This window comes from Rissa tridactyla, chromosome 2 (genome assembly GCF_028500815.1).
Source record: "Rissa tridactyla isolate bRisTri1 chromosome 2, bRisTri1.patW.cur.20221130, whole genome shotgun sequence".
NCBI classification, from domain to species: Eukaryota; Metazoa; Chordata; class Aves; order Charadriiformes; family Laridae; genus Rissa; species Rissa tridactyla.
In genome coordinates, this window is record NC_071467.1 from 38,331,053 (window position 1) to 38,357,483 (window position 26,431).

The 26,431-nt window shown below is 38.8% G+C and overlaps 1 protein-coding gene and 1 non-coding gene across 4 annotated transcripts; both read left to right on the forward strand.

The window, feature by feature from the left end:
- Nucleotides 1-1,396: 1,396 nt before the first annotated feature.
- Nucleotides 1,397-1,486, forward strand: TRNAY-GUA (transfer RNA tyrosine (anticodon GUA)). Its single transcript is given in 2 exon segments — nucleotides 1,397-1,433; nucleotides 1,451-1,486. It is a non-coding gene; the product is annotated as a tRNA-Tyr (tRNA).
- Nucleotides 1,487-1,769: 283 nt separating this feature from the next.
- On the forward strand, nucleotides 1,770-26,134 carry MYBL1 (MYB proto-oncogene like 1). Of its 3 annotated transcripts, none has more exons than XM_054192991.1 (16): nucleotides 1,770-2,274; nucleotides 6,183-6,285; nucleotides 6,410-6,481; nucleotides 9,323-9,415; nucleotides 10,464-10,684; nucleotides 12,399-12,579; nucleotides 12,804-12,878; nucleotides 14,371-14,475; nucleotides 15,553-15,786; nucleotides 16,099-16,467; nucleotides 16,882-17,024; nucleotides 17,425-17,539; nucleotides 19,214-19,330; nucleotides 19,417-19,521; nucleotides 21,559-21,738; nucleotides 23,521-26,134. In XM_054192991.1, exons 1-16 carry the CDS (start codon nucleotides 2,255-2,257, stop codon nucleotides 23,647-23,649), a joined length of 2,262 nt encoding a protein of 753 aa, XP_054048966.1. In that variant the 5' UTR covers nucleotides 1,770-2,254; the 3' UTR covers nucleotides 23,650-26,134. The 3 variants fall into 3 exon arrangements, with proteins under 3 accessions (XP_054048966.1, XP_054048967.1, XP_054048968.1); XM_054192992.1 differs by having other exon boundaries at nucleotides 14,374-14,475; XM_054192993.1 differs by lacking the exon at nucleotides 21,559-21,738.
- Nucleotides 26,135-26,431: the final 297 nt, after the last annotated feature.

Below are 26,431 nucleotides of genomic sequence, written 5' to 3' on the forward strand. Positions count from 1 at the left end.
AGGCTGATGACACAAATCCTGTCTCAGGGTGGTTTTTATTCCACATACTTTTTGATTACAGCTTTTGTAGTTCAAAGGCTCCTGTCAGAGCTTTGATGTGGGGAAACCTGCTGTGTTGTCATCTCTGGATACTAAAAGTGAATCACAGCGAATGCAGGTTGGTGCTGAACACCTATTAGTGAGCAGCAGGCAAAAACTACTTGTAAATAAACAAATAAAAACCCCAATGAATTTGGTTTGGGTTTTTTTTTTTCTGTGAAAGATGCAACGATACGAATTCGCCCTTGTAATAGTAGGTGTGTAATGCAGGTAAACTGGGGTTTTGTGGTTTTTTTCCCACAAAAGCTGTGGGCTGTGCGAGGGCCTGAGGTTCCCATGCGCCTGCCCAGGGGTGCTGCCAGACACGTGTTCTCCCTCGCGGGTGGGGGTATGTATGAATATAAACGTATATATGTGTGTGTGTGTGTGTATGTACAAACTCCATGCATACAAGGCTTTATTTATACAAATAACTTCCAGCTTAAGACTTTTGTGTAGGGGAATACCTAGAAGATATACAAGTTATGCTTGAGTATAGCTTGTACTTCATGTTGGTGATAGCTTCAGCAGGTTATTTCCTCTGTCATGGTGGTGAACAATTTTCTGTAAGCAAGCCATTTGAAAAATGTATTTGGAATAAGAAACCATACGCTGGTTTCTTAATGGTCATTTGTTTTGACCATTCAAGTAAAAATCATATTAAAATTAATAAAGGAAAAAGCGGGCGGTGGGGCCCTGTGCTGGACTAAGCACACGCAGTGGGCGCATGGACGCCTTTAAGCGCCGACCCCAGCAGTGGGGGCGGCAGGAAGATCCCCTGCCCGTTTTATTTTTGGGTCTGTGATGCCAACATGCATCTTTCCGGCAAGTGCTCACACCCTTTTCTCCCGAGGGCTCGGCAGAGTTCACGCGTTGGTAAGCGCAGCCACAGGAGGATGTGGTGCGACGTTTGGGGTGCCCTAATTTCATCTAACGCAGTGGCAGGTAGATCACCACCCCATAAGCGGGACGGTGGGGGCGTGACGAGACCCACGCTTCTCAGACACGCGTGGAACCACCCGGCATCAAGGTTTTGGAGGACGAAAGAAAGGGAGGGGTGAGGGAAAGGCGGACGGCGTCAGGGGCCGAGGGCCGCCTCCCGGTCCCCCGCGCTCACCGGCCCGCCGGTAGCCGGGAGGAGGCCCTGGGGGCGGGAACCCTCCGCTGGGCGCCCGCCCTGTCAGACGGCCCGTCTGCCGCTTTAGACCCGGGCCTAGGGCAGGGCTTTAACGCTCAGGTTGGTCCCGGGTAAAGGGGTCTGGACCCCGTCCGCGGGTGGGAAGAGTGTGAGGCGCGGGACGGGAAGATTGCGTAGCTCCCTTCGATAGCTCAGCTGGTAGAGCGGAGGACTGTAGAGGCACGGCCCGCGGGAATCCTTAGGTCGCTGGTTCGATTCCGGCTCGAAGGAGAAGCGTTACTTTTTGCGCCGCCGCGCGGGGCGCCCGCCGCTTTTTCCTTTCCCTCAGCAGCTTCACCCGCCGTTGCGCGGCCGCTCGCGCCGGGGCGTTACGGGGCGGAGGGTCGGGGAGACTCGCTCCCCCAACATGCTTCGCCCCCGCCGCCCCTCCCCCTCCCCCTCCCCTCCCGCGGCGGGCGACGGGCCCCGCCCCCGCCCCGCCCGGGTCGCGTGCGGCGGCGGCGGCCAATGGGGCGGCAGTCCGCCTGCGCAGATTCAAACGGTGGCTCGGGAAGGAGGCTGGGCGCGAGATTCGGCGGCACCCACCGAGCCCGCCGCGAGCGCGGCGGCGGCGCAGCCCGGGCAGCGAGGGGCTGGCTGGCGGCGGGGCCGAGCCCAGCCGAGCCCACCCGGACAGTAGACCGGGGCGGGAAGACGCTGCCGGAGCCCGCGGCAGCTCTGACAGGAGGCGGGGGGGAGGCGAGAAAGGGGCCGCTGCGCGCTCCGTCCTTACGGGCAGGGGCCAGGCCGAGGCATGCCTGACGCGCCGGGCGCCGGGCCGGGCCGGGGCTGAAGGCGGCTGCCGGGGCGTTGTGGATACCGCGGGGAGGAGAGGGCCGTCGGAGGAGCCCTGCCTGCCTCAAACCTTCCTGAGCCGCCAGTGCCCCTCTCCCTCCCCCGCGCCGCCCGGCTGTGAGAGAAGGAGCCCAGGCGGGGGCTCGGGGCCCCCGCGCTGCCCCCCGCTGCCGTGGCGGCCACCCCCTATGGTGCGCCCCGAGGATGGCGAAAAGATCGCGCAGGTGAGTGTGGCTGCGGGACCTGCCCGGGGATCCCTGCGCCTTCTGACCCCCCGGCCCGGTCGGTCGCTGCCTTCCAGGCCGCCGCCCCGCGCCCAGGTACCCCCCCCCCCGCCCATCGCCCCGGGATCCCGTCCAGGTGCCGCCGCCCCGCCCACCCCCCCTCCCCGCCGAGCTGTGCTGGCGCTGCTCTCGGACTCCTTCCACCTCCCCGGCCTCGGGTGTCACTGCCCACCGCCCGCCCTCTGCCCGATTCCTCCCTCGCCCGGCACCCGCACAGGTACCTGTCTGTCTGTCTTCCCTCCGGCTTACGAGCACCAGCGCTCGGGTATAAATCTCGCCTCTCACTTCTGTGCTTTCCCTCAGACCATCTTTGTTGTATCTTACCTAGGCAACTCCTTCGCTTTTCTTTTCTGTGGTCGCGGAGCCTGTCAGTAACCACTACGCTGTCTCCGCAGCAGCTTTTCCTGCTGATTACTTTCCTTTCTGCTGGAGTAATACTTCTTGCTTTTCTGCTCCCAAGTGGCTTTGGCACAGCCTTGATGTAAGGTTAGGGGTTGTTCAGTTAAAGTCGATGTTCAGGCCTGCTGATTCTTCCAATATCTTAAGTGCACCTGCTTTCTCTGATTTGACATATTCTTTGATGGAGGATGTCGTAATCCAGCCTTGAATATTCCTGGGAGAGAATATTTTCCTCAAGAGCTTCAGCAGCAGCCCCAGATGGTTTTGATCTATCTTTTGTTTTATTGATATGAAAATGGGTGTGTCTTTACTTTGTATTCAGAAGGTGGGTCTTGGAGAAGTTTTATTGCTATAGTTATTCTTGTCCCAAATAGAAAATCAGTTTCTGAAAAGTGATAAAGAAATGTAAAAGGAGGATTAGGATTAAGAAAGGAAAGAATGCTCAATGAGTAATACTAATGCGTGAGTTACCTATGGCATCTGGGGTTTACTGCGACTGCATACTTCTTGTGGAATTGGGGGTGGTTTCAAAGTTACAGACATTAAAATTGCTTCTGCATTTTTCTCTGACATGGGAAGAGTTCGTAAATTAGTATTCTTTTTCTGCAAAACTGCAACTAAAACAAGAAAGCAACGCTTTGGGGTTCTAGGTGTGTAAGGAACAAAGATTCATTAAGGGGCTTTGCTTGCAGTGGCTAACTGCTGGAGCTTTCTGGATTTAGCTGTCTGCAAGAATCAGCTCAGAGAGAGAATGTGTCTTGTTAGTCCTAATCTGCATTTTGTAATTTAAGAGACTTTCATCTGTGGTATTGCAAACAATAGTTTCGTCTTTGCAAAGCTTTAGCTTGTATTATCTCCCATGGTTATGGAGTGCTTTGATGTCATAATTGAAAATGCAACTCGTTGTGGATAGCAGAGGAACGTTTGATGGGAGATCAGTAGCCCTAGAAGAATACTGTGTCAGTGTGTGGTGATGAATGATATCTCCATAACTATCTCTCATATCTTGTAGTTATAAGTTTACATGAAGGTGACTTTAAGATTGTTAATCTAAATGTGGAATAAGGAGAAAGTATAATTGTTTTGCACCAAATGGAATCAAGTTTAATTTTGTTAAACTACTCTTGGTTTTTACATTTGGAAGCTTGATTTTTTCCCTCTGACTGTTCTCGACTCAGAATTACAAAGACAGCTAGCACAGAACTCATTAAATACTTTTTTTTTTTATTGTTACAGATTTGTTACTTGATGAAATTTGGTGGCTGTGTTCCACTTTGGGGCAGTATTTTAGCACAGCTTCATAACTGCTAAAGAACTGTCAAATGAACCCAACGTGTTTGAAAATCTTTTATTTTTAATTGAGAACTGAAATTAGTAGTCCCAACCATTAATGTATATTTGATTTATAATCTACTGGTGTCCTGTTCTAAACAAGACTGAAGACTAAGTGGTTATTCATGTGGAATCAAGGTGCAAGAGAGGTTAGTGCTCACTTGGCTGGCCCTTGCCCCCATGAAGGGGGTTTGGCTGTGGGACGTGCCTGCTGCTGGAGAAATCCAGGTGCAGGGTTCTAAACAGCTGCTGCTGGCAGGGACCCTGCATTATCTAATACTGGTGCTCTTATGAGCATCACTACTGTGTACATGGAGCCCTTCCTCTTTTTTTAAAATCCCCACAACTTTTCATGTAACGGAAGACTCTGTTCTTGAACTAGTTTGCCGTGCAGTTTGTGAGTAAGGACGTTGTGTTGACAAACAGCTTTACCACAGGCCAAATTTTAATTATAAGTACATTGTATGGCCTGCTTGGTATGAAATAGGATTATAATATCAAGATACGCTTCTTATAATAAGAAGATATACTCCTGAAGTTTGTTGAGAACCTGTGGATAAGAGACAAAAAAAGAAGGTGGGAGGGGGAAGTGAAAACTCTTAGTTACCTGTGAGTTTAAATCCTATTTTCTCAAGTCTCAAGCCACTTAGTGCGAAACTCTTACAATCATTGTGTTTGTAGCTTATTTTTTTGTAAGTACTCTGAAGAACTTGCTGTCGATGTTTAGACAACCTTACCGCTTTGTATTTCACTGGCTCCACAAAGTTTTAATAGGCTTACATGCTACTAACTCCTTCTACTGCATCATGCAGCTAAGTAGAACAAATCCAGATGTGATGTAGGATGTAGAAGCAATGTTACATACACTGTGTCTGCAAGAGCTGGGAATGTACTACCTTGCGGTAATTCTTTCGAGGAAGTAGTGCTTCTTGAATGACAATTTATTCGTGTTAGCCACTGAGAACGTACTCACTTCATGGGAAATAACAAACATACATAAATGGTTGATCAGCATGCTGTGTGGGTGAATTGCATGCTGTGGAAAATAATGCAGCAATCTGCCATCTGATCGGTTCTTAGGACACCTGCACAAGTTAATTCCATTACTGGGAAAGTACTCTTTAACCTTTGGTTGAAAAATGGAAATAACTTTCAAGGCTGAGCAGAACTTATAAATTTAGTTTTGAACATGAATTTGTGATGTTTATATCGTGCTTTATACTGATAATAAAATGGAGAAAAGACTGCAGCATGAAACTGCTTTTAATTAAAGCTGTGTGTTTTGATAGGAGTCCCTTCTTTGTGTCTTTGCTATAACTAATGCAGAGGAACTGCTCGTCTTGTTGTTAGGCCTGGATTTCCACATGCATTTGAATTTGTGCTGTCTAACATGAGTCACTGACATATAAGTTTAAGTGATATTTCCATGAAACATTTCCCTGAGCTGCTTGTTTGTAAGGCTTTGTTCACCAAGGCTGTGAAGTATGCATTTCTCCAGCAGGTGGAGCGTGATCTACACGGAGTCACAGAGGTGACCTGGCTTCCTGCCCCTCTAACTCTTAACTTAGAGGGTCAGCACTGATACTGTAATTATGTCTTGCTGGAATATTTCTCTCCAAAGATTTGTATCTAATTCCTGTAACATTTAGGAAACGCTTTTATTCAAGGCAGGAGCCCACTTAAATATCAAGTTGATGCTAAATGACTTGGCACCATTGTTGTGTTTGTTGTTTGAGTTACGGAGTTGGAACATTAATGCATTTTGCAGACTAGCAAATTATCTTATAAGCTCATTTGTGTAAAATAAAGATTCATAAATGTATTACAAAAACATGACCTTAAGTAATAGTTTTTACTTCAAATTTAAGTCTGGACTTGGAATGAATTATCTGTCCATATCCTACTTCAGGGCCTTGAAATTCGAGTTAACTCTGTTCCTTTGACATGGTGAATATAGGCCACTGCTGGAGGCAGATCTTATGTTCGTGCAAATTCCATATGTCATTTTAGAATAATATGTACATATTGGAAAAAAGCTACAAGTAGTTAGAAAAAATAAGTTCTTTAGAGTTATTTTTAACGCTTTTTCTATATTCTTCTCCTGTTGTACTCTGCAGTGAGGAAGACGATGACCTTCAATATGTGGATCATGACTATGAAGTACTACAGCAAAAAGGTTTGAAGAAGATATGTAACAGGGTGAAATGGACACGTGATGAGGTAATACTTTTTTTGGCTTTAGTTTCATTCCTATATGATATTGGTAGCGCATGAAACATGTTATTATTTAGTATCATATTGGGATAGCACGTAACATTTATTGGCTGAGATTATGTCTTAACAGGATGAAAGGCTAAAGAAGCTGGTGGAACAAAATGGTACAGATGATTGGGCTTTCATTGCTAGTCATCTTCAAGTAAGTTGAATTTCTGTTTCAGTTAAGTTCCCTTTTAATATTTATTTACTTTGGTCATGTATCTAGTTTGGAAATGAGGTGAAACAGAAATCAGAAACACATAATAGTAAAAAATATTTTAAAGGGTGCTTGTAAATTGGACTTGAGAACTAGCTTAGGCCTTGGAGAACCTTATCAGCTCAGGCTGGGGCTCAAGTGATGGTCTGAAATAATCAAAAGTAATTGATGCCTTCTGTCCACCCTTGCTATTTGTTTTCATTCTGGAGTATATTCTTGCTTCCTGTTGATTGGATCACTTGTGGTGGTTATATCTACAGGATGTAACCCACCCCATATCCCTTTTCCTAAGAGTTTTTGCTTGTTTGTTGTTTTTTTTGTTTGTGGGTGGTGCTTGGGGTTTTTTTTGGTTTTGTTTTCAGTGACGTCTGCATCCCTAACCTATGTAAAACTTTTCACCCAATGATATCTTCAGTTGCTATGAACGGAATCTCAGCGGGTTTCTCGGAAGTTTCCTACTGGCTCTTAAAATTTCTTGTTCTGTTCCAGTGGTTGGGTGGAATGAGTAGAAGACCTGTTGGTTCAAACATTAAATGACTCCTCAGCTGTATGAGCTGCACTGGTAGAAAATACCTACAAATAGAATCGATGATATCTGTTTCTCTTCTGATTAAATGTTATAAAATGCCTACTATAAAAGCATGGTTAGACTCTAAGGCTGAAATCACTGCCTAGTATTGAATATTCAAATGTTAGAAATAAAAAAAAAAAAAATTACACCCACCCCCCTGCCTTTGTGGTTCTTGTAATATTGAGTGGGATGATACAGTTGTATGAAATTCCTGTGTAACTACATAAAAATAGACTTGAATTCTAAATGCTGAACAACTGTAACTTTTCATTGTTCTAATCATACTTGTGCAACTGTGGTGCTTCTGATTTTTATTTCTTTTTTCCTAGGTGGCAAAGTATAGCGATCAGGGAACGAACTCAAAGCTTCTAAAATTAAGGGGTGCATAAGCAAATTACTATTCCTTATATGTATATTATGCCCTTCCAAAAAGCAGTGAAATGAATGAATGGCAGAGGAGAAAGAGATAATATCAAAAAGCTTTTATATTAAACTGTTCAAAAATACAATGTTTGGTGATACTGATCTACAGGTGCAGTATAGAGTTGCATTCAACAGATCTAACAGTTTAATTTAATAAACAGTTCTTCAGCTGAAAACAAAATCTTCTGGAGACAGAAAGCTATTGTTCAGCTGAGCCCAAGTGAGGTTGAAAAAAGGCTCCCCAGCTATCATGGGAAACACACATGTAGGATCAGACTGCCCATTGCAGAGTTGTTGAGGTTGGAGGGAACCTCTCAAGATCATCTAGTGCGATCCGCCTGTTCAAACAAGGTCAACGTGAGCAGGCTGCCCAGGAAGACCAAGTATATCTTAAGTTACTAGCATGTAAAGGCACTCAAACCGCCATGTTTTCAGAACCCCATTTCACTATTGGGCTGGGCACAAGTAAAACTTCCTTCTATTCTGCTCAAAAAAGTGACGATGGCTTAAAGGTGACTCTCAAGAGAGGGAACACAGCTTGTATTCTCTTTCAATTTATTGTGGTTAAGGCACACCTGAAGCGATTTTATGGTTTTATCCCATCATTTGTTTTTTTTTCTTCTCCCCCAGATATATCATAATTTTGGAAATGCCTGGGAGGTAAAAACAGTGAAAGGCCACAGTTTCAAATTTTTTCTTTCATTGAAAATGTGAACAGCTATCCTATATTGAACCAGTCTCCATCAGCTTATTTCCGTCAGGAAATAATGATGTTTTGTAACAAACTCTAGTGTGCTTTTTAATCATATGGTATCTACTTGTGATTAACTTGAAGGTACTGTGATCAATGTAATTTTAGATGTAAAAAAAACCCAAACCAGTGGTTTGAGTATTTTTTCTGGTCTTGGAGACTGCTTCTTTTTTAACTTCATCGTAGCATAGTAACACCTTTACTTGGTAGACAAGCCCAGCAAAACCTTGAAATTGGTACTTGCTATCCAACAGCTTGCACTGAAGAGATTAAATCATCATGTGCCAGTGTTATAAAAGGTGTACTACTATGCTGTGGTGGGGCAGGCTCTTATCTGCATGTTTCTAAGGATTGGACCAACTACCCTGAGAGCCCAAAACTTTCCTACAGACAGTTTTTAGGAGGCTAAGTGAAAGCTTACTTCTCTTTCATAACTGGGAACAATATTTCAAAAGATCCTTAGTGAAGCTACAGAAAAGCACCATCTGTCCTGAGCAGAAAAAGCAATGTTGTTTAATTAGTATGTGTTAGCTAAACTTCATATAAATTGGTTTCCCTTACACTGTAGTAAAGAGCTAAGAATATATTCAGTTGAGACTTAGAAAAATGTTTATCATATTATTTGAAAGGAAAAGTATTTGCTTTAAAAATGTCTTTCCTTATATAGGTTATAGATAATGTCAAAAGCTTGTCAATCACATAAGGTTCAGAGAAGGTGTGGAGTAATGAGGATAAAAATAATTCTAAGTTTTTCTTTAGAAAAGAGTAAGTTCTGAATTTGGTTATCAAGTAAGAACACTGAAGTAATTAGATTAGAGCTTTGTGCAAGGCTGTTGGTTTTTTTTTTTTTCTGGAGAAGAGTTTTTTATAAGCAAATGGAAGAAGAAATAATAAAGGAGAATTTAACTACAATACTTAGAACAAAGGTCTGAATAAGTCTTTTAATTTGAAATAAGCCAACAGTTCTGGCTAGCTAATATTTACAGTTTTATGTATTCAAGAATTTAACAGCTACACTGGTCTTCTAAAACTATTTCAGAATCGTTCAGATTTTCAGTGCCAGCATCGATGGCAGAAGGTACTAAACCCAGAATTGATTAAAGGTCCCTGGACTAAAGAAGAAGATCAGAGGGTAATAAAATCTAATTGATACTGTACTCTTTCATTGTAATAAAATTGGCATGTGACTGCTAAGAATGTGTACTTTTTCTTAGGTTTCATCCCCACAAAGATGATGTATCTTGTGACATAGGTAATTACATTACATTATGCTGTGTGAGAAGGAAAAAGAAAATGCAGCTGCTCTTAAGTAGATGGAATGTCTGGTCTGCTCAAGTGTTTCATTTCCCTTTGCTCAGATTGCTAGCTAAACTACCCTAGCTTAGCAAATAGAGGAGAGCTCTTTTAAGCACCAAAGATCAAAGGTCTCATTTATACCCCTTGTTCCTCAAACCCATCAGACTTAAAGGGGTTGTGAATAAGGGAAAATAATTCATACTCAGCTGTTAATGAAGCTACCAATGGTGTTTTAGACTCCTTTTCCCCATCTCTGTTAATCCACACTACAGCTTTTTGCCTGAAAAACCTGTTCTACTCTGTAGGGAGGTGTGCATATAGCTTTCACATGCAGTATTTCAAATCGACTGCTTATTCCCACTGTTTAAAATTGTTTTAAGATATTTAAAATTGGTATTTGTCAACTTGTGAATATGGTCTTCCTAATCTCTTTTTTACAGTTCTCATCAGTCTTTTAAGAAAAAGCTTCTAAGGCGTAAAAACACACAGAAATGGGATGAAAGTTGGGAGTAGAGGTGTGGGGTTTTTCTCATATGTATGTTGTTGAAAAAAGTCAAACCAAGCATCTTTACCAGCTTCTTTTTTTTGGTCTGTCTTAATGTCAGCTTATGTAATGGGTAACAGAAAGGAAACTTCTAAATTAATTTTTTCATCAGTGTATACATATATTCTAAACACAGTGAATTTGGAGTTAATAAGCAATTTTCTGATTTCTTGAAAAATACTTTTAAAAATCCCAAGACACTGTCTGCCTCTTTAGGCCTAGTATCTTATCAAGGTGACTGTTATTATCCTATTCTAAAATGTGAGTTTATCAGTGTTATCAGCCTTTGATTAGGAAAATTAGGGTTTGGAATTATAACATGCTTTCATCTGTGTTCCAGGTTATTGAATTAGTTCAGAAGTATGGTCCAAAGCGCTGGTCTTTAATAGCAAAACATCTGAAAGGAAGAATAGGCAAGCAGTGCAGAGAGAGATGGCATAACCATCTCAATCCTGAGGTAAAAAAGTCTTCATGGACAGAAGAAGAGGACAGAATAATCTATGAAGCTCACAAGCGTTTGGGAAACCGATGGGCTGAAATAGCCAAACTTCTTCCTGGAAGGTGCTTTTCAACTCTATTTATGTTAAGTATTGGAATATGGGAAGCGATCATCGCACAACTCTTTCCAATATAATTTGTTACAGAGCATCTGTTGAAACCTATGTCACAACATTTTTATCTTGATAGATACTAAAATTTTTTAATATCCTTTCCATTTGATTATGTATTCTTAAAAAGCCATAAAACCAATAAAAAGACCTCTAACACTCTGCAAGTTCCTTCAAAAATCCTCCTGTTCACTTAGAAAAAAAACTGTCACTACAAGTAATAGTGGAAGAATGCATTAACATCCTATGACTTGATATCAAAGTGCCATCATGAATATGCATCTGGGGTGACTTTCTTTCTGGTTTAAGATCAGAAATTCTTTTTTTATTTACTTTTTGTGGAACACTTCTTGTTAAACAGGACACTCAAAAAAGGGAATCTTGGTAACCTTCACAAGTTCAGGCTTAGGAATCACGCATTGCAAAGCCAGTTGGTTACCATGTAGTCTCTAAGTTAATAATGAATTGTATGTGTTGTTCTCTTTATCTTTCTTTCAAGTGTGATCAAGTCAAGTGTCAAGTCTTTCACTTGTGGAAAACAAAATTTTAGTGTATAAAGAGTTTAATGAAATAAATTTTTTTTTTTACCTTGTGCTATTAATTGAAATTCAATGTTAAGCTGTCCCTCTCAGAATTCAGTCTGTGTGCTTAGGAGGTGACTGTCTAGCAGTGCCCGAGGAATGTCTCCCAACTTGTTATGTTGGGAAAATGAGTCCTTGGAGATGTGTGTTTAAAAACTTGACGTTTAGATTAAATACACAATCCATGAATCACAGGAAATCCTTTGAAAGAAGGGGAAGGGAATGGATTGCATCTTAATAGAATTTCAGAGAAGGAAGACGAGTTTGTAAGGACACAGGCATTCCTAATTCACTAACTTATTTCTTGAAAATAAATCCAAGATGAGACTCTTAGCTGAAGATTGGATCCTAGACCTAGAACACTTGTAGGGTTCATCCCACACTAGTGGGATGAAAAAGGGGAATACTTCTTGGAGTTAAGCTTAAATGAAGAATGGGCCTTAAAGAGATTTTTATTTTACCTCTCTCTAAGGCTAGTAATAATATTGCTAGTATTTTAGACCATAATGCATTCATATTCCACTCTTGCCTTAATGCATGTATAGTGTTAAAGGTGATTTCCGCCTGCTTTCCCCATACAAGATCAAGGGCACCAAGAGGTAGTGGGATGTTCTTCCACAAAGCCGCCCATAAAACTCAAAGCTGGGAATGCAGGCTGTCATTTTTTTAGAAGAGATGTCTTCCAGTGGCAAGCACTAGCCACAGTGCCCTTATGCTGTTGGACAGTAGGGTGATTGCCTTAGCTTCGTGTTCTGCAAATTTGTAGCAGAGGGTAAATAGTGTAGTGACAGAGAACACATGGTGGTTCCAAGTGGCCAAGAAAAAAGGCTCTCACCCATGATAACAGCCAGAACCAAGGCTTTCTCTTTTGCTGCTTTTAATTTCCTGCAGACATGACGTTTAGTCATGGACGTTTAGTAGGAAGTTTTGAGAAGAGTAGCTCTTAAGTCATTCTGCCAAATCAAGCTGCCGGAGCTTTCTGGATTTGTGGCTTCAAATTCACCTACTGTACAAACCTTGTAACTTATGCTGTATGTTAAACTTCGACATATGGAAACCAGTCACTATTGTACACTTTCATTTTAGGACTGATAATTCAATTAAAAATCACTGGAATTCAACAATGCGAAGAAAGGTGGAACAGGAAGGATATTTGCAAGATGATATAAAGTCTGAAAGAGCTAGTTCATCCAAACAGCCCCAACCTTGTCTGACTATGGAACACTTGCACACTCAGAATCAATTTTACATACCCGTTCAGACACATGTAAGTTCAAAATCCAGAATAATTAGTATTTCCCAGTTTCAAATAATTTTTGGGTTTGGAACAAGAAACAAATCTGAAAGAATGAAGATCTGTTGATTTTTTTCGTGATGTTATGGTAATTTAGGATTTGTAAGCCATAATAAATAGTTTATGTGCAATAAACTAGAGATAATTTTATAGTCTCCTTTTCTTCAGGGTTTGTAAAATGATTTGTGTCTTTTTAGATTCCAGCATACCAGTATGCCTCACCAGAAGGCAGCTGTCTAGAACATGCCTCAGCTTCTTCCAACTTAGTTCAGGTAAATTGTTAACGGGCATTGTAAATTAGGAGAATGTACTGTGTATTATGCTGTAAAATTAAGAGTTTAAAACCTATAACTTCAAAATGTCCTTAAGTCTTCATCATACACGTAGTTTTATGTAAATGTTCATCTGTAAGTAGGCTTGCTAGCTTAATTAGTATTTCTAGGTAGGATAAAAGGATCTGTCTTTATACATGCCAGAAACACAACGGTTGTGCTTATTTCTGACAGATTATGGCTTAAAACATAGTCTGCTAGTTAAATCTTTAGGTTAAAATTATGACCTGTTAGTATTACCTAGCTTCTGAGAGATTTAAAGACAAGATTTCACTACTTTATATATGTAATAAATATAACCCTATGTGAAAGACTTGGTTCAAATAACTTACTGTGACTTACACTTATGTCTGTGCTTTTTTGTTCTCAATAGGTTTTAATTTTTTCTGACTGATAAAATTCTGTAAATCAGTTGAAGGTGCTCTTTTACAACATTCTAAATGTATTCTAAAGTATTGAAAAACTTCAAAACAAAAAAAATTGGATATGCTTATTTCCTTTTGCTCCTTTGGGCTCACTTAGAATATATCTGAAATTCCTCATGTGTTGCAGATTGAATGTAGATCTTGATTTACAATATGACTTCCTGGAAGATTTTTGTGAATTTTAAATTAGTAAAATAATTATTTTGACACAGGGAATAATAAATACTTTGTTTATGCTAGCTGCATTTAGAGGCATTCTGCAGAACTCGGTACCTAACCTTAAATTGCCCTGTGCAGGTTGTCTGTTTCATGTTGCGTTTTCTTCTCTGATCTCAGTATAAGAATACAAATCGTAACAAAGGCCTCATATGGCCTTTGACGGTCTGGATTGCACTATACGGAAAAGTATAAGATACTTTCTGCTCCTTGAAGTCCTCCCTAAACTGGGGAGTATAACTAGTTTTGAAACTCGTGGCATAAATCCTCAACTTACCTATATTTATAGCAGTTTTAAGGAGGTTAAAAAGAAAACAACCAACCAAAACCAACTAGTTAATTTTCTTTTCTGATCGTAGTGGTAGGATTGCTTGTGTAGACACTCTGTCAGCAAATGCTGATTTGAAACATTTTCTCGCACAGTTAGTGAGGATAAGTAACTTGAAATTCTAGAAAGCACATGAAAACACAAGCACATCTACTAAGGTGCTAACATTGTTGCTGCTATTAAACACAGAACTGAGTGACTTTTGGTTAAAAAGTTCTATAATGTACTGAGCTTTTACAGGCCGTATTAGAAATTTGTTAAAATATTGGCTTGTATACCACTTTAACATCAGATCATTTTCCTGGTAATTGCTGGAGTTCTTTCGCTTGCAAGTGAGTACTGTGTTACAAAATATCCTGCTCAGTGTGGATTTCTGTTAAAAATGTGTTACAATGTAGAATCTGTACTGTGGAGGGGTGACAGCGGTGGAAAATAATAATGGCTTCTTTCTTAAATTTCTCAGCAGTCATTTATCGATGATGATCCTGATAAAGAAAAGAAAATAAAGGAACTTGAATTGCTACTTATGTCAGCAGAGAATGAAATCAGAAGAAAACAAGTGTCTTCTGTAAGGACTATACATTTATGTAAATATTTGAATATGCTTAACTGAGATTAATCCTCAGCAATTTGTAAATGGATGTTTGGTTTTGTGTGGGTTTTTTTCACTCAACCTTCTAAATCAGACCTATGTCTGTTGGGTTGTAAAACAAAGTCTATATATTACAATTGAGGCAAATTATTATTAGTGCAGTTTTCTAAACTGTGAAAACAGCAGAAATATGACTTGCAATTTGGCAGTTGTTCCTACGAGCCAAGATTTTAATCCTTTTCAAGAGGTTGCATGCTTGTTGATATCGGCGGCATTCAGTTTTATAGATCAGCAATGTTGATCATCTGTTCCGCAAAGAAAGGTGAAAAACCTGCAGATGACAGTCACTTATTTCCTCAGGAACAGAGGGCTGTGAACAACCTCAGACACCTAACCAACCCAATCATACTGATCACTAATTTAGATTACAGTTGAACTTCCAGTTTTTTGTGGTGGAGCTATTCCTGGCATTCTCTTGAAACAGTGCAACATTCTGCCAATTTAGTGCAATCTGCTTTTATTCTAGATTTCCAGTGGAAATGAAAATCTGTTTCTTGAGTACTAAGCAGTGTACTAAAACGGCATAACCATTCAGAAGTTAAGTAAACTGTCAATGCAGAATCCGTGTTAAAAAAAAATTGTATCAAACAAGAAGTATTTCACATTCTAGAAACAATTTCTAATCCTAAAATGTACCTGTGTTCTGTAGTGAAGATGACTTCGTAATATACTGATGTTCAGGAACACAGAAAACTTGCATCAGAGATGGCTTCCAATACAACCCATAATTATCTAAGTTATAAGCATGTATAAGATATGAATGAGAGGTAAGATAAAAATCTTACACAACTTGAGAATGTTGAGTATGTTAGTGTAAGGAGAAGACTAACTGCCTTAATGCAAATAGATAATTAGTGTTTGCAAAAGCAGAAAATTAATAGTTATGCTTAATCTTTCCGCATACTACCTTTTTTTCCCTCCCTGCGGTCACATAATTCACTCTTTTCAGCTTCTAAGTTGAATAAGATTGACATGTTTCTTCATACCTTTTAGCAAGCTGGAAACTTACCTTGTTGGTCTGGAAGTTTTGTCACGGAAGATTGTGTGTCTAATACACTAAATAGCCTTGGGGAACAAACAAGTGATTTCTACAGCATGGATGAGACCCACGGCACATCTGTTCAGCAAAATTCCCCCCCTAGGTATTTGGCTGTGGAAGCAAATACAATGTTATCATCTCTACAAACCATTCCAGAATTTGCAGAGACGCTAGAGCTTATTGAATCGGTAAGTCTATATTTATTCTAAAGAAGTGTTTATTTAGGAACATCAACTTACACAATATGTGTAAAATACTCTTGAAATTACCTTCTGCTGTACTTGTCTGTAGTTTCACCCATATTGAGTGATTTGTTTTATTGCCTGTTTTAAATGAATTATGTTTTAAAATATTGTGTTTTAGGATTGTATGGAAGATACAGGGTGAATAATTCAGTATATGGCTTTTGGAGGTAGAGAACTGTTAGATTGGCTTGGACATTGCAAAATAATCTTGGATAAGCCTGCTGGTGTTTGAGTATTTTGCACCTTGCCTCATAGGATCCTGTAGCGTGGAGTGACGTCACTGGTTTTGAGCTTTCGGAGGCTGTTGTATCTCCTGTCAAGCCAGCTCCTGTTAAACTAATGCGGATTCCACACAATGAAGGGACTGCTGAGTGCCAGTATAATGTCAGCGTTGTGCTTGATGGCAAAAAACACAGTAGCATCAGTGGTGAGGAAGAAGCAGTTTTTCCAACAACCCCAAGCTTAACTAAATTCAGCACTCCACCTACTATCCTAAGAAAGAAAAAGAGATTGCGTGTTGGGCAATCACCAGTTAATGAACTGAATGATGGCTTGTGTAATGATGCCATCAATGTTGCACTAAAGCATACACCAGTGAAAACACTACCATTTTCTCCATCACAGGTGAGTTTATTTTTAAATATTGGTAAACTATGAAGACTGCAATGACTGGATTATAAATTACAAGTACCTTAATAAATTGTTAAATAACCTATTTCCTCTGTTTTGAAGACTAACTAGTGGGGAGGGGAGCGGCAACTTATGTCTGAGCTCACACTTTCTCATGCAAATAATTGTCGATAGAGACCTATTGTCTCTGACTTAATTAAGCACTAGGGATTTTAAGGAGAAAATCAAGGTTTCAGTGATAAATATTGCAAATGTCTTGGAGTGTAAGTCAAGAATAGCTTATTGGGGTTTGTCAGTAAAAGCCTTTCAGATATATACATAAATTTTTTTTTTTTACTGCTCAGTACAGTGTTGAAGTTTTGTCCTTTAAGGTTTCTTAGTTGTTTTTTTTTCTCTCTTGCACTTAAGTTTTTCAACACTTGCTCTGGAAATGAACAATTTAACCTTGAAAATCCTGCATTTACATCAACTCCAATCTGTGGGCAGAAAGTTCTTATTACGACTCCTCTACACAAGGAAATGACACCAAAAGATCAAAAGGAAAATGTGGGGTAAGATTATTACATTAAACATCTGGTGTGTTGCTCAAACAAGTTTTTCTGAACATTGAGAAATTAATCTACCTATATGCATACTGTGAATGAGTTTTAAAACCCCTAACACTTAAATGCTTGTGTACAAACAAACTGGCTTCCTGTTTTTAACTTAACAGAAAGTGACTTGTATTTAGTTAATTTTTTTCCTTTTTTAAAACACCAAACAATATCCAATTAAAGTTTAATATACCTGGGGTAGTGCTATGGTGATCTTAGTACTTTCAGATTCACGGCGGTGATACCTGTTGTGTAAATTAAGGTATTTTAAAATGTTTCTTAGATTCATTTTATTACATAACTGTTGATAAGTAAAATATTAAAATGCATGTATGAGCACTTTTCTATGCTTGAATAGTTTTAGAACTCCCACAATTAGAAGATCTCTTTTGGGTTCAACACCAAGGACTCCAACTCCTTTTAAAAATGCTTTGGCTGCTCAGGAAAAAAAGTATGGTCCCCTCAAACTTACGGTATGTTGATGACATTGTTTATTTTCTTCTTTGTTAATGTCTAAATGCCCTCTTGTTTTTGAGATATTGTAAGCCTCAGCATGATCTTAGAAAGTATTTTCCAACAATGCTGTTATTTCAGTGATATTCCATAGAGAACAGCTAGAATGTGAACCAAAAATGTTTCATATTTTGTAAGTTAGACTACTATCCTTCAGTGTAGTATGGAGGCACTGTCTTTTTGAATGGTATTCGGTACATATCATCATTTGATCCATAGTAATCTTAAACACATTGGTTCCGCATTTGTGAGTTGTTTTAAATTTGTGTAGCCTTGCTAACACTGTACCTCTTATGAGGTGGTAGCATTGTCTGAGATTTTGATTTCAATTTTCTGTTTTTTCAAAAGAAAATTTATAAGTGAGAGGGTGAATGGGTGTGGGTCCTCCAACTGGGTAATCTGCTAAGAGCAAACTGGTGCAGATGAATGTGACTGACTTCGCTATTTTAAGCAACTTTCACATTTGACTTGAAAAACTGCATTATCTTTGAATCCTCTGGACTATGTAAGAGCTGAGTTGTTTCCTGGTTTTGGTTCTTCTGCAGGGCTAGGACTGAAACTAGATGTTTACCACAGCACGCTAGGATTCTGAGAATTTTTTTGATGCGAAGATGTTTGGTAGTGTTTTATCCTTCATAGGGGCTTACTTGAGTGACGTCTACAATTTTCTTCATCCTTAAATCCAAAATCTTAATGTAGCAATTCATAATTCCTCTGATTCTTCTGGCTGTCACAGAAGACTTTTTTTTGTTGACTGTAGATAAAGTTACTCTTTGTTTGTTTGTTCCAAATGAATTCAATTTTTGCTCTCTTCCTAGCCTAGCTAAGGTATGTTAATGCATAATAACTTTTGGAATTCAGTAGACATATGCTTTTCAAGTTCTGAAAAAATTCCAGCCAATATATATTGACTACTTCTTTTTTGCGAACACAGAAGGTAGCTCAGACTTTGCCACAGGGCTTGGCACCATCTGTGTTACCCTATAGATTCACAGTCTCTCACTATGCAAATGGAGTGGTTTGGCATTCCTGTTTCTGTCCACTATTAACCTCCTGTTCAAAATCAAATTTTGAGGGCTTAAGGGAATTCTTCTCCTGTTGGTACACAAAGGAGCCATCTGTATGGCTTCTGTGAAATTCTGTACTGTACTTAGAACTATCAATGTTTTATTCAAAGATTTGTGTTTAGATTTATATAAATTCCTTTCCCAACAGCAGTCATGCTTCTCTAGTACAGTTTTTTAGTATGTTTGCATCTATATATACATATATGGGTTTATGTATGTGTTTAATATATATAAAGTATTTTGATTCCTTTTGTCAGTGGATAGCCATTGCTAATAAATGCAAGTAGTTTGCATGTCTTCTTCAATGCTGCCTTGCATTTTTGAGGCACTGTGTGCATGTGTATACTTTATCTGGCTAGAAATAGTGTGGCGTAAAATGCATTAAAAAATCTGCATAGCCTTGAAATGTTGATATGTAGTTGTTAACTACAATAGCTTAAATCCGTTATCTATTGCTATATTTTGCAAGATCTCTTTTCTGGCCTACATTAGCTGAAAGTAGAATATGGTAAAAAGTAGCAACTAATAGACTTCCTGTATTTTCTCCTCTGATTTTAATTAACTTAGTCACAACCACTTGCCTTCTTGGAGGAAGACATTAGGGAAGTTTTGAAAGAGGAAACTGGAACAGATATATTTCTCAAAGAGGAAGATGATGCTGTGTATAAAAGCTGCAAGCAGGAGGTAACATTACAATAATAATTTTAAATAGGAAATAACTGCTTTAAAATAATATTTTACAATTTTTCTCTGCAAAATATTTATTGCAGCACAACTCTTCTAAAAAAGTCAGAAAATCACTGGTCCTAGATCCATGGGAAAAAGAAGAGGTTGGTGCCCAGCGCTTCACGGAAGAGAATAGTTTAGAGATACCGGTAAGTATTACACTACTGAAGAGCATCACTGACAGCAGTATTAATATAGAACTGAGTATCTTTCATTCTACCAACTAAAATAAAGTGCTTGGATTGAGGCTAGATTCATATATCTAGAAAGTGAAAATCATCTTCAATTTGAAATACTACTTAAGTACTTAAGCAGTACTTGAACATTGGGCTTGAATTCATGGATGAATTCTTCCTTTCGGGCCTTCGGAGCAGGACTGGTAAAGTAATGTGGATGCTTTGCAGATTTGCTGTTATAGCAAAGCTGCTTCCGTGCTGGTTACCTATAAACTTTAGCATGGCAGGGGGGTTGGAACTAGATGATCTTTAAGGCCCCTTCCAACCCAACCCATTCTACGATTCTGTAATATATGGCACACTGAAGCTCTCTGTAATATACCAGGAAGGTGGCATTTGCCCCCATGTTTTGCATGCTTGACAGTCTGGCAGACATGTTCTGAAGATACCTAATTGCATATTAGGCAGCATGTTTTTCCTTTTCCTGCTTCACATAGTAGGGGAATACTTTAAGAAATACCAAGCACGTAGAAGATGAGGTTTGTGGGCTTCCTCTGCCTGAAGGAATTCGAATACTTCTGCCTCAACAACCAAGACATCAAGAGTTCAGAGATGGGGCTAGTTTGGTCCCTCATTCCTTTAAAAAGTAGCCCAATATTTTGCTAGTTGAGTGGTTATATAGATTAATCTTCGGTCTTGTAGTTTGTAGGAAAACTATTCTAATCTAGTTGTTAAATTAATGTATGTATATGTTTAATTCTGAAAGAGCAAAGGTCTGTGACCCTTGATCAGGTATAAACCTATATGCAAGAGGTAGGAGCCAAAGTCCCTAAAAAGAACAGGGGCTTAAGTCATACCCCTTTCTGCTATTGTAGCTGGTTTGCTAAATTCCCTTCTTAAATGCCTCGTAGACTCTGTGCCGAGCCTCCGTGTTTGCCCGCTGGGTGTTGGGTGCTCTGCCACCTAGTGGAAACTCCCTGCTTCCCCAAGAACATCTCTGTCTTGTGAGGAGCGGCATTGCTGCAGCCGTTCAAAACAGAAACAAAATGCCCGGTGTTTTCTTAGGAATGTCTTGTTATGACATGGTATATTATGCATCACTGGTGTTCGCGTTATTAAGCTAAATGAAAGACACACTGTGACGTTGTGGTATACTAAAGGCAGTGGACTGGGAAAAATACACTTTTCCTCCATTTTAATGAGGGATGCTGGTTGCAACAGGAACATTCCCTCTTAGCCAGAGAGATAGTGGTAGTATCTGATTTTAAAATGTACCAATCCTTAAGCAGAAATTGTGTGTCCATGTGGTAGTAAGTTAGGAGTAAGGTACGAGATAGAATAAATATGTAAAGGTAGTTTAACGCAGTTTAATGGTGTGGTTTCGTAAGCGAACAAGTACATATGCAACTGTTACTCTCATCTAATTTCGCTCTCTAAAATTACCATATACCTTTCTTCTGCTTTGCTATAGTGAAGCTGAATTAATTTATTTTTATTTCCGTAAACATTATCAGCACATAAAACTCTTTTGGAATGATCCAGTGCTTATTTCCGTTCTTAAACCAGTTCCTCCCCCTAATACTGGTGTGATCTTAATTTTTTTACTGCAGCTTCCTTGTGCTTACTTTCACAAGGGTTGTACTAGGATTGAATTACAAGCTTTTTTCCCTTTAAAACTGTTCTGTAGTTACCACTTTATCAAGTCTTTTTCTTAACAAAACGTAATCAGCTGCAGCGTGGCTTTGCATGAAAGAAACCAGCTACTCAGTAATGCTCGAATCGTGCAAGCAGCTACTTGTTTTACTGTGCTCAGTATTGACTATGAATCCCAGTATAGACGAGGCTAGTTCTTCATATACCGTTCATTGCTATTTTTTCTTCCAGATTCTTTGCTAGGGTCTTTCTGATAGTATTTGCTTTGTTTACATTTTGGCTTTCCTGATCACAGCAGTTGAAGACCTTTTTTTTTTTTTTCATTAAATACTAATTATTATTCTTTTTTGTCAATAGTCAGAAAATGCATATACCACATCTTTATTAATGATACCATTGTCGGAAATACATGACAACAGATGTAACCTGACATCAGAAAACCAGGATACAAATCCAGCAAACAAAGCAAATGCAGTAATAAAGAAGAAACTGAATGCATGTGCTTCAAAAAATGTCAAACTGGAGAAAGCTCTTCAGGTCTGGATGCAAAGAATTCTGTTAGTTTTGTTAGCAAACAAATAATTTCTTTTTGGTTTCTGTCTTGTACTAATATCTGGAATTGTTCAATTCAGTGATCTAGTTTTGGTCAGTGTTTCCGTGATCCTTCTTTCTTGTAAGTTGGTCATTTGTCCACAAAGTGTTTATTCATAGCTAAGTTCTTTAAATACAACCCTGATGTTTCCCTGAGTGACCTCTAAGATTGAAAAGTGGGGAAAAAAGTCAGGATAGGGTAGGCTTACAAAACAGGTTTGCGTACCCAAGTCTAGCAGTAAGAAAGCTTGACTTGTTGCAAACTAAACCTCTAGAGCCACCTAAGTTTCTAAAATTTGGCTGGTACTTCATAATAAGCTCAGTGGGATTCATTAAGCAGGGTTCATCCACATGTTCTGTTTGGTAATTGTTCTTGTAACATCATTGTTCTTGTACGTCTGTATATTTTCCATTCTGTTTAAACTGTGGAACCTAGTTTTTCCTCTGTGTGTGTCTTGACTACCATGTTTAGGGAGAGATTCTCTTTGACCTGACTTGGTACCTGTTCTGGTTTGCGCCATGGGGAGATAATGTTGAAAGTTTTTGTGTCTTCTCAGAGTATCTACAGCTCTGTATTTTTAAAAAAAAAAAGAAAAAAGAAAAAAAAGGCAGGGTTACCTGCTGCCTGATCTTCCATGTCCCACTTAAGTGCTTTAGCAATTTTGTGGTTTTAAGTACAGAGACAGCAATAGTACTTTCTGATCCTTTCTTATGAGAAGAAAGAACAAACCTCAATTAATTGTGATATTTTAAAAAAAGAACTAACCGCTGTGAATTGCAGCAAAGGTGAATACATCTATCTGGCACAGAATGATATTCTTAAGAACACTTAAAAGGGGAGCTTACTCATATTTACAAATATTCTCATTGAACCATCTTTCTCTTTTTGCCCTTTCCCCTGAGAAATTACCCCTAACCACAAGTCCCTTCCATGAGTCAAGTCCTGCTAAATTTATAGAGAAACTCAAATGGCTAATTTTGTCTGTGCATCTATATGTAGAACTGATCCTTTGGATCAGTTTCCATCTCAGTGTACGAGGGAAAGAATCTTGCATTCTTCATTATGCCACAATCTGCTAGCGTCATGTCCAATTTAGAGCTGCTACATGTCAGCTTGAGATTCAATAAATTATGTAAACATTCAGAGTTTGCTTCATGGCAGAAGCAGGACTAGTGGCTCAGTTTTTCTTCCATTCATTATTTTTATTCCTAATTCCTTTGCCATTTCTAATATATTCCCAAAACATCTGACCATTCTTCCACAGCTGTCACTTTGGTTCAGTGAAGTCCTTTGCAGGATTCTTTTTCAGCTGCCAAATCATTTTGCCTTCCTTGGTGTCTCCAGACACCTGCTAATAATGTATTTTTCTGCTGGCTGAACTTAGCACATTTGAAGGGGGAGATATCCAAAGAGAAGATTACTTAATTAATTAACTTCCCTTTTATGTATCAATTGTTGAACTAGTCTCTTTTTAAGAGTGTTTTTCATTTTTTGTGTTAGAACGTAAAGCATAACACAGATGCACTGCTAGGGAGCTGGATTAAGGGGTGGAGAGGGAGCTTTGTCACAGGTTTTAGGAATTGTGTTGTAAAACTGAATCCTTCTGCATAAAATACAGTATTGCTAGACTTTAGTAATTTATCATTACTCTGAAAGGTTGCACGAGAATTGCTCAAGTATTTTAGTTAGTTAAAAGAATCTTTTTAACTGAATTTTATTTTATGCAGTCAAGTTGTGAGTGGGAAGCAGTTGTTTATGGAAAAACAGAAGACCAGCTTATCATGACTGAACAAGCAAGAAGATATCTGAGCACATACACGACTACCAACAGCACTTCAAGGGCTCTGATCCTGTGATGGTCACTGCAACTGACAGCCATCTCTTTCCATTGAAACAGACACAATGTTGAAGGCGATTCCAGCACAATACTTGTGAATTAAGTCTTTACTTTGAGACGGTCTGCCAAGGGAAACCTTAAAGCTACCTTAAAGCTCCCTTTCTTCTTTTGACTGACAAAGAACAGACACGAATCTCTTGTATTCTCTACGAAGGGATAGTACAAACAGTTCTGCAATGAATTTCGTAACGATTAAAAAAGTAACACCCTAAAATATGATAAAGAATGGTAGAAGACATTGCAGTACTGACAACATACAGTTTTTAAGTCTATTTTTCATATTTATTCTTTTGACTTGCATTGCTTTTTTTCTGTTAGTGCATTTTCAATATAGAGTAGGTTTATAGGTTGTTACTCGTTTCCAAATGAGCAACATACATGACTGAATGTGCTTTTGCTTATGTAGCATTTCTCTAGTATATAAAGAAACACAATGGAAAGGAGTATAAAGGAAGGATAGAAAGTTGCACTACTAATTTTTTTGGTATGCTGCAAAACAATGAAATTAACTACAGTGTTAAATATATTTATTTGCAAATGGTACTAGAAGTAGGCAGAGGGGGGTGAATTAGGTTTTAGTGTAAAGCATCAGTATTTTCTTCATAAATCTCAAAATGAGATGATTGTTGAATGTATTGTACAGTATGTAGGAACAGGGAAAGTTTTGTAAATTCAAAAGGAGTCTGTTTTTGTAATTTATTTTCATTTTAAAGCTTAAATGTAGATATTTATATGTATGCAGGTTGTCTAGAAGCCAACGTTGTTTCCTGTTAAAACAGCTAAAATGAAAAAAGGACAAGTTTAAAGTATGGAATAGTAGAAGAATTACAGTGGTGAAGTGTACAAATCTATACTGTATGTTACATCTATGAAAAGATTGCACTATAACCCTTAAATCATGTTGGTCTACAAAATAATTGCAAGGTATACCTGTATTATACAGCAACTGTTCCTATACCTTGTTTAAGTATGTTTAGAAAGGAATGGTAGGGTCCTATATGTGACCCAGGAGTACTTTGTCCTGCACAGGAACTAAAAACGAATGCATTTTAAATATTTATTTTTTTTAAAAAAAGAAACTTGGCACCTTGGATCTCAAAACAATTATATCTGCACTTAAGTTTGACCATTATATACTTACTAAATGTTTGAAGAGCAAAGAGAGCGTTCTTTTATTTATGAAAAATCTTTGTCCTTATTTAAAGGTATACAGGTCACAACAGTTGCTTTAGTTGCCTATTTTAGGTATTTGCACTTATTTTATGTCTTTTTTTTTTTGAAGGAATGTTTTGGTTTGCTTTTGTTGTAGAGATTTTTATGCAGTTAATTTTGAGCAAGTTATGATGGGTATCAACAAATACTGACAGGTAAATAGAATTGTACACTGTAGTTTTAGTTATTTATAATTCAAACACTCTTCCTCTCCACTCCCGGGTGTGCTGCTACAGATAGTGGCAGAATCGGCTTGCTGCTATGAGAGATGGAAAGAGCGAGCATCATATGCACTGTATGTAAAATTACAAAAAATGATGTCAGGTTCTCTAGTTAACTTTATGAGATCAACCAGTACTATGCAGGGTGTGGAAAGTATTCCTATCACTTTAATAACGAAGGTGGTGGAGCATAATTTATTAATGGAGAATTTTAACATGTCATGAGTGGCACAAGGAAGGTAGTGGGTTAGAAAACTTTTTTAAACATCTCAAAGCTTATACAATCCTTATTTTTAGGAGCTTTTTGATATTAAATATTTGCCTGGCTATGATAGCAGTAGGCATAAACATTTTTAGCAGTTTTTAATTCACATCAAAATTTTAAGGGGGGGAATCCTATGTAAGCAAGGGGATCAGAAAATACCCATCATGCCAGGATTACTCTCACCTATGAAAATTGAGAGGAGGCAATTGGAATTCTTGGCAGTACTAGATTTAGGTGTGCATTACCAGAATGTATTTAACAGCAGCATTTAACGCTGGAGACAGCATTTAATTCACAAAAAATGAAATAAGACATTGAGAGAGAATGAATATCTAGAATCTGGGTGATTTATTTCAGTAGAAGTGGTATCACCAAAGCTGCCTATACCAAGTTTAAGCATAGATTTATGGTAAGTAGTATTAATTTGTGTTGGTATTGGTTGGATCGTCTAGTTAACTCCTACTTTGTTCCTTTAGCAGGAAGGTTTTAATCTTTCATATGTCAGGCATCTTTTATTACTTTTTGAATGTTGTGTGCATTTGCATTTCTTTCAGTTTATAAGTAGATTGTACATGCAGCAGCCAAACTTGCATGACACCTAAATACATATTACTCCATATTTTTGTTTTAAGGTTTGACATAATGTGCAACAAACACCTTGTTTATCTTAGTTTTTGTTGTACTACAAACTTCTATTTTATGTAAGAGAATCTCACATTCAATACAGACCATATTAATGACAGAAATAAAGCATCTATCTACCAGGTTACTGTAAGTGCCTTTTATTTGAGAACTTAAACACTTGGTGCTCCTTAAAGCAACGTGTTCTTGCATGTGAAACTGCAAGAAACCTGCCTTTTCTGGACTGGGCAGAGACAAACAGCAATTGTGGGAACTGGTGGGTTACACAGCAGGATGATAATACATGCTTCAGCCCAGACTATGTGTAAGCCTACTTGTGTTTGGTTAACCGCTTGTATTTGTCTCTCAAAGCTTTAATGCAAATATTTATGTATACGAGACAATTTGAGGGATGAAGAACG

Bases quoted from the DNA above. Each gene is read 5' to 3' on its own strand.
- MYBL1 (XM_054192991.1), top strand. From the start codon at position 2,255: ATGGCGAAAAGATCGCGCAG. The intron at 16,468-16,881 runs GTGAGTTTATTT...CTTGCACTTAAG, and splicing joins TACCATTTTCTCCATCACAG to TTTTTCAACACTTGCTCTGG. The intron at 21,739-23,520 runs GTCTGGATGCAA...TATTTTATGCAG, and splicing joins AACTGGAGAAAGCTCTTCAG to TCAAGTTGTGAGTGGGAAGC.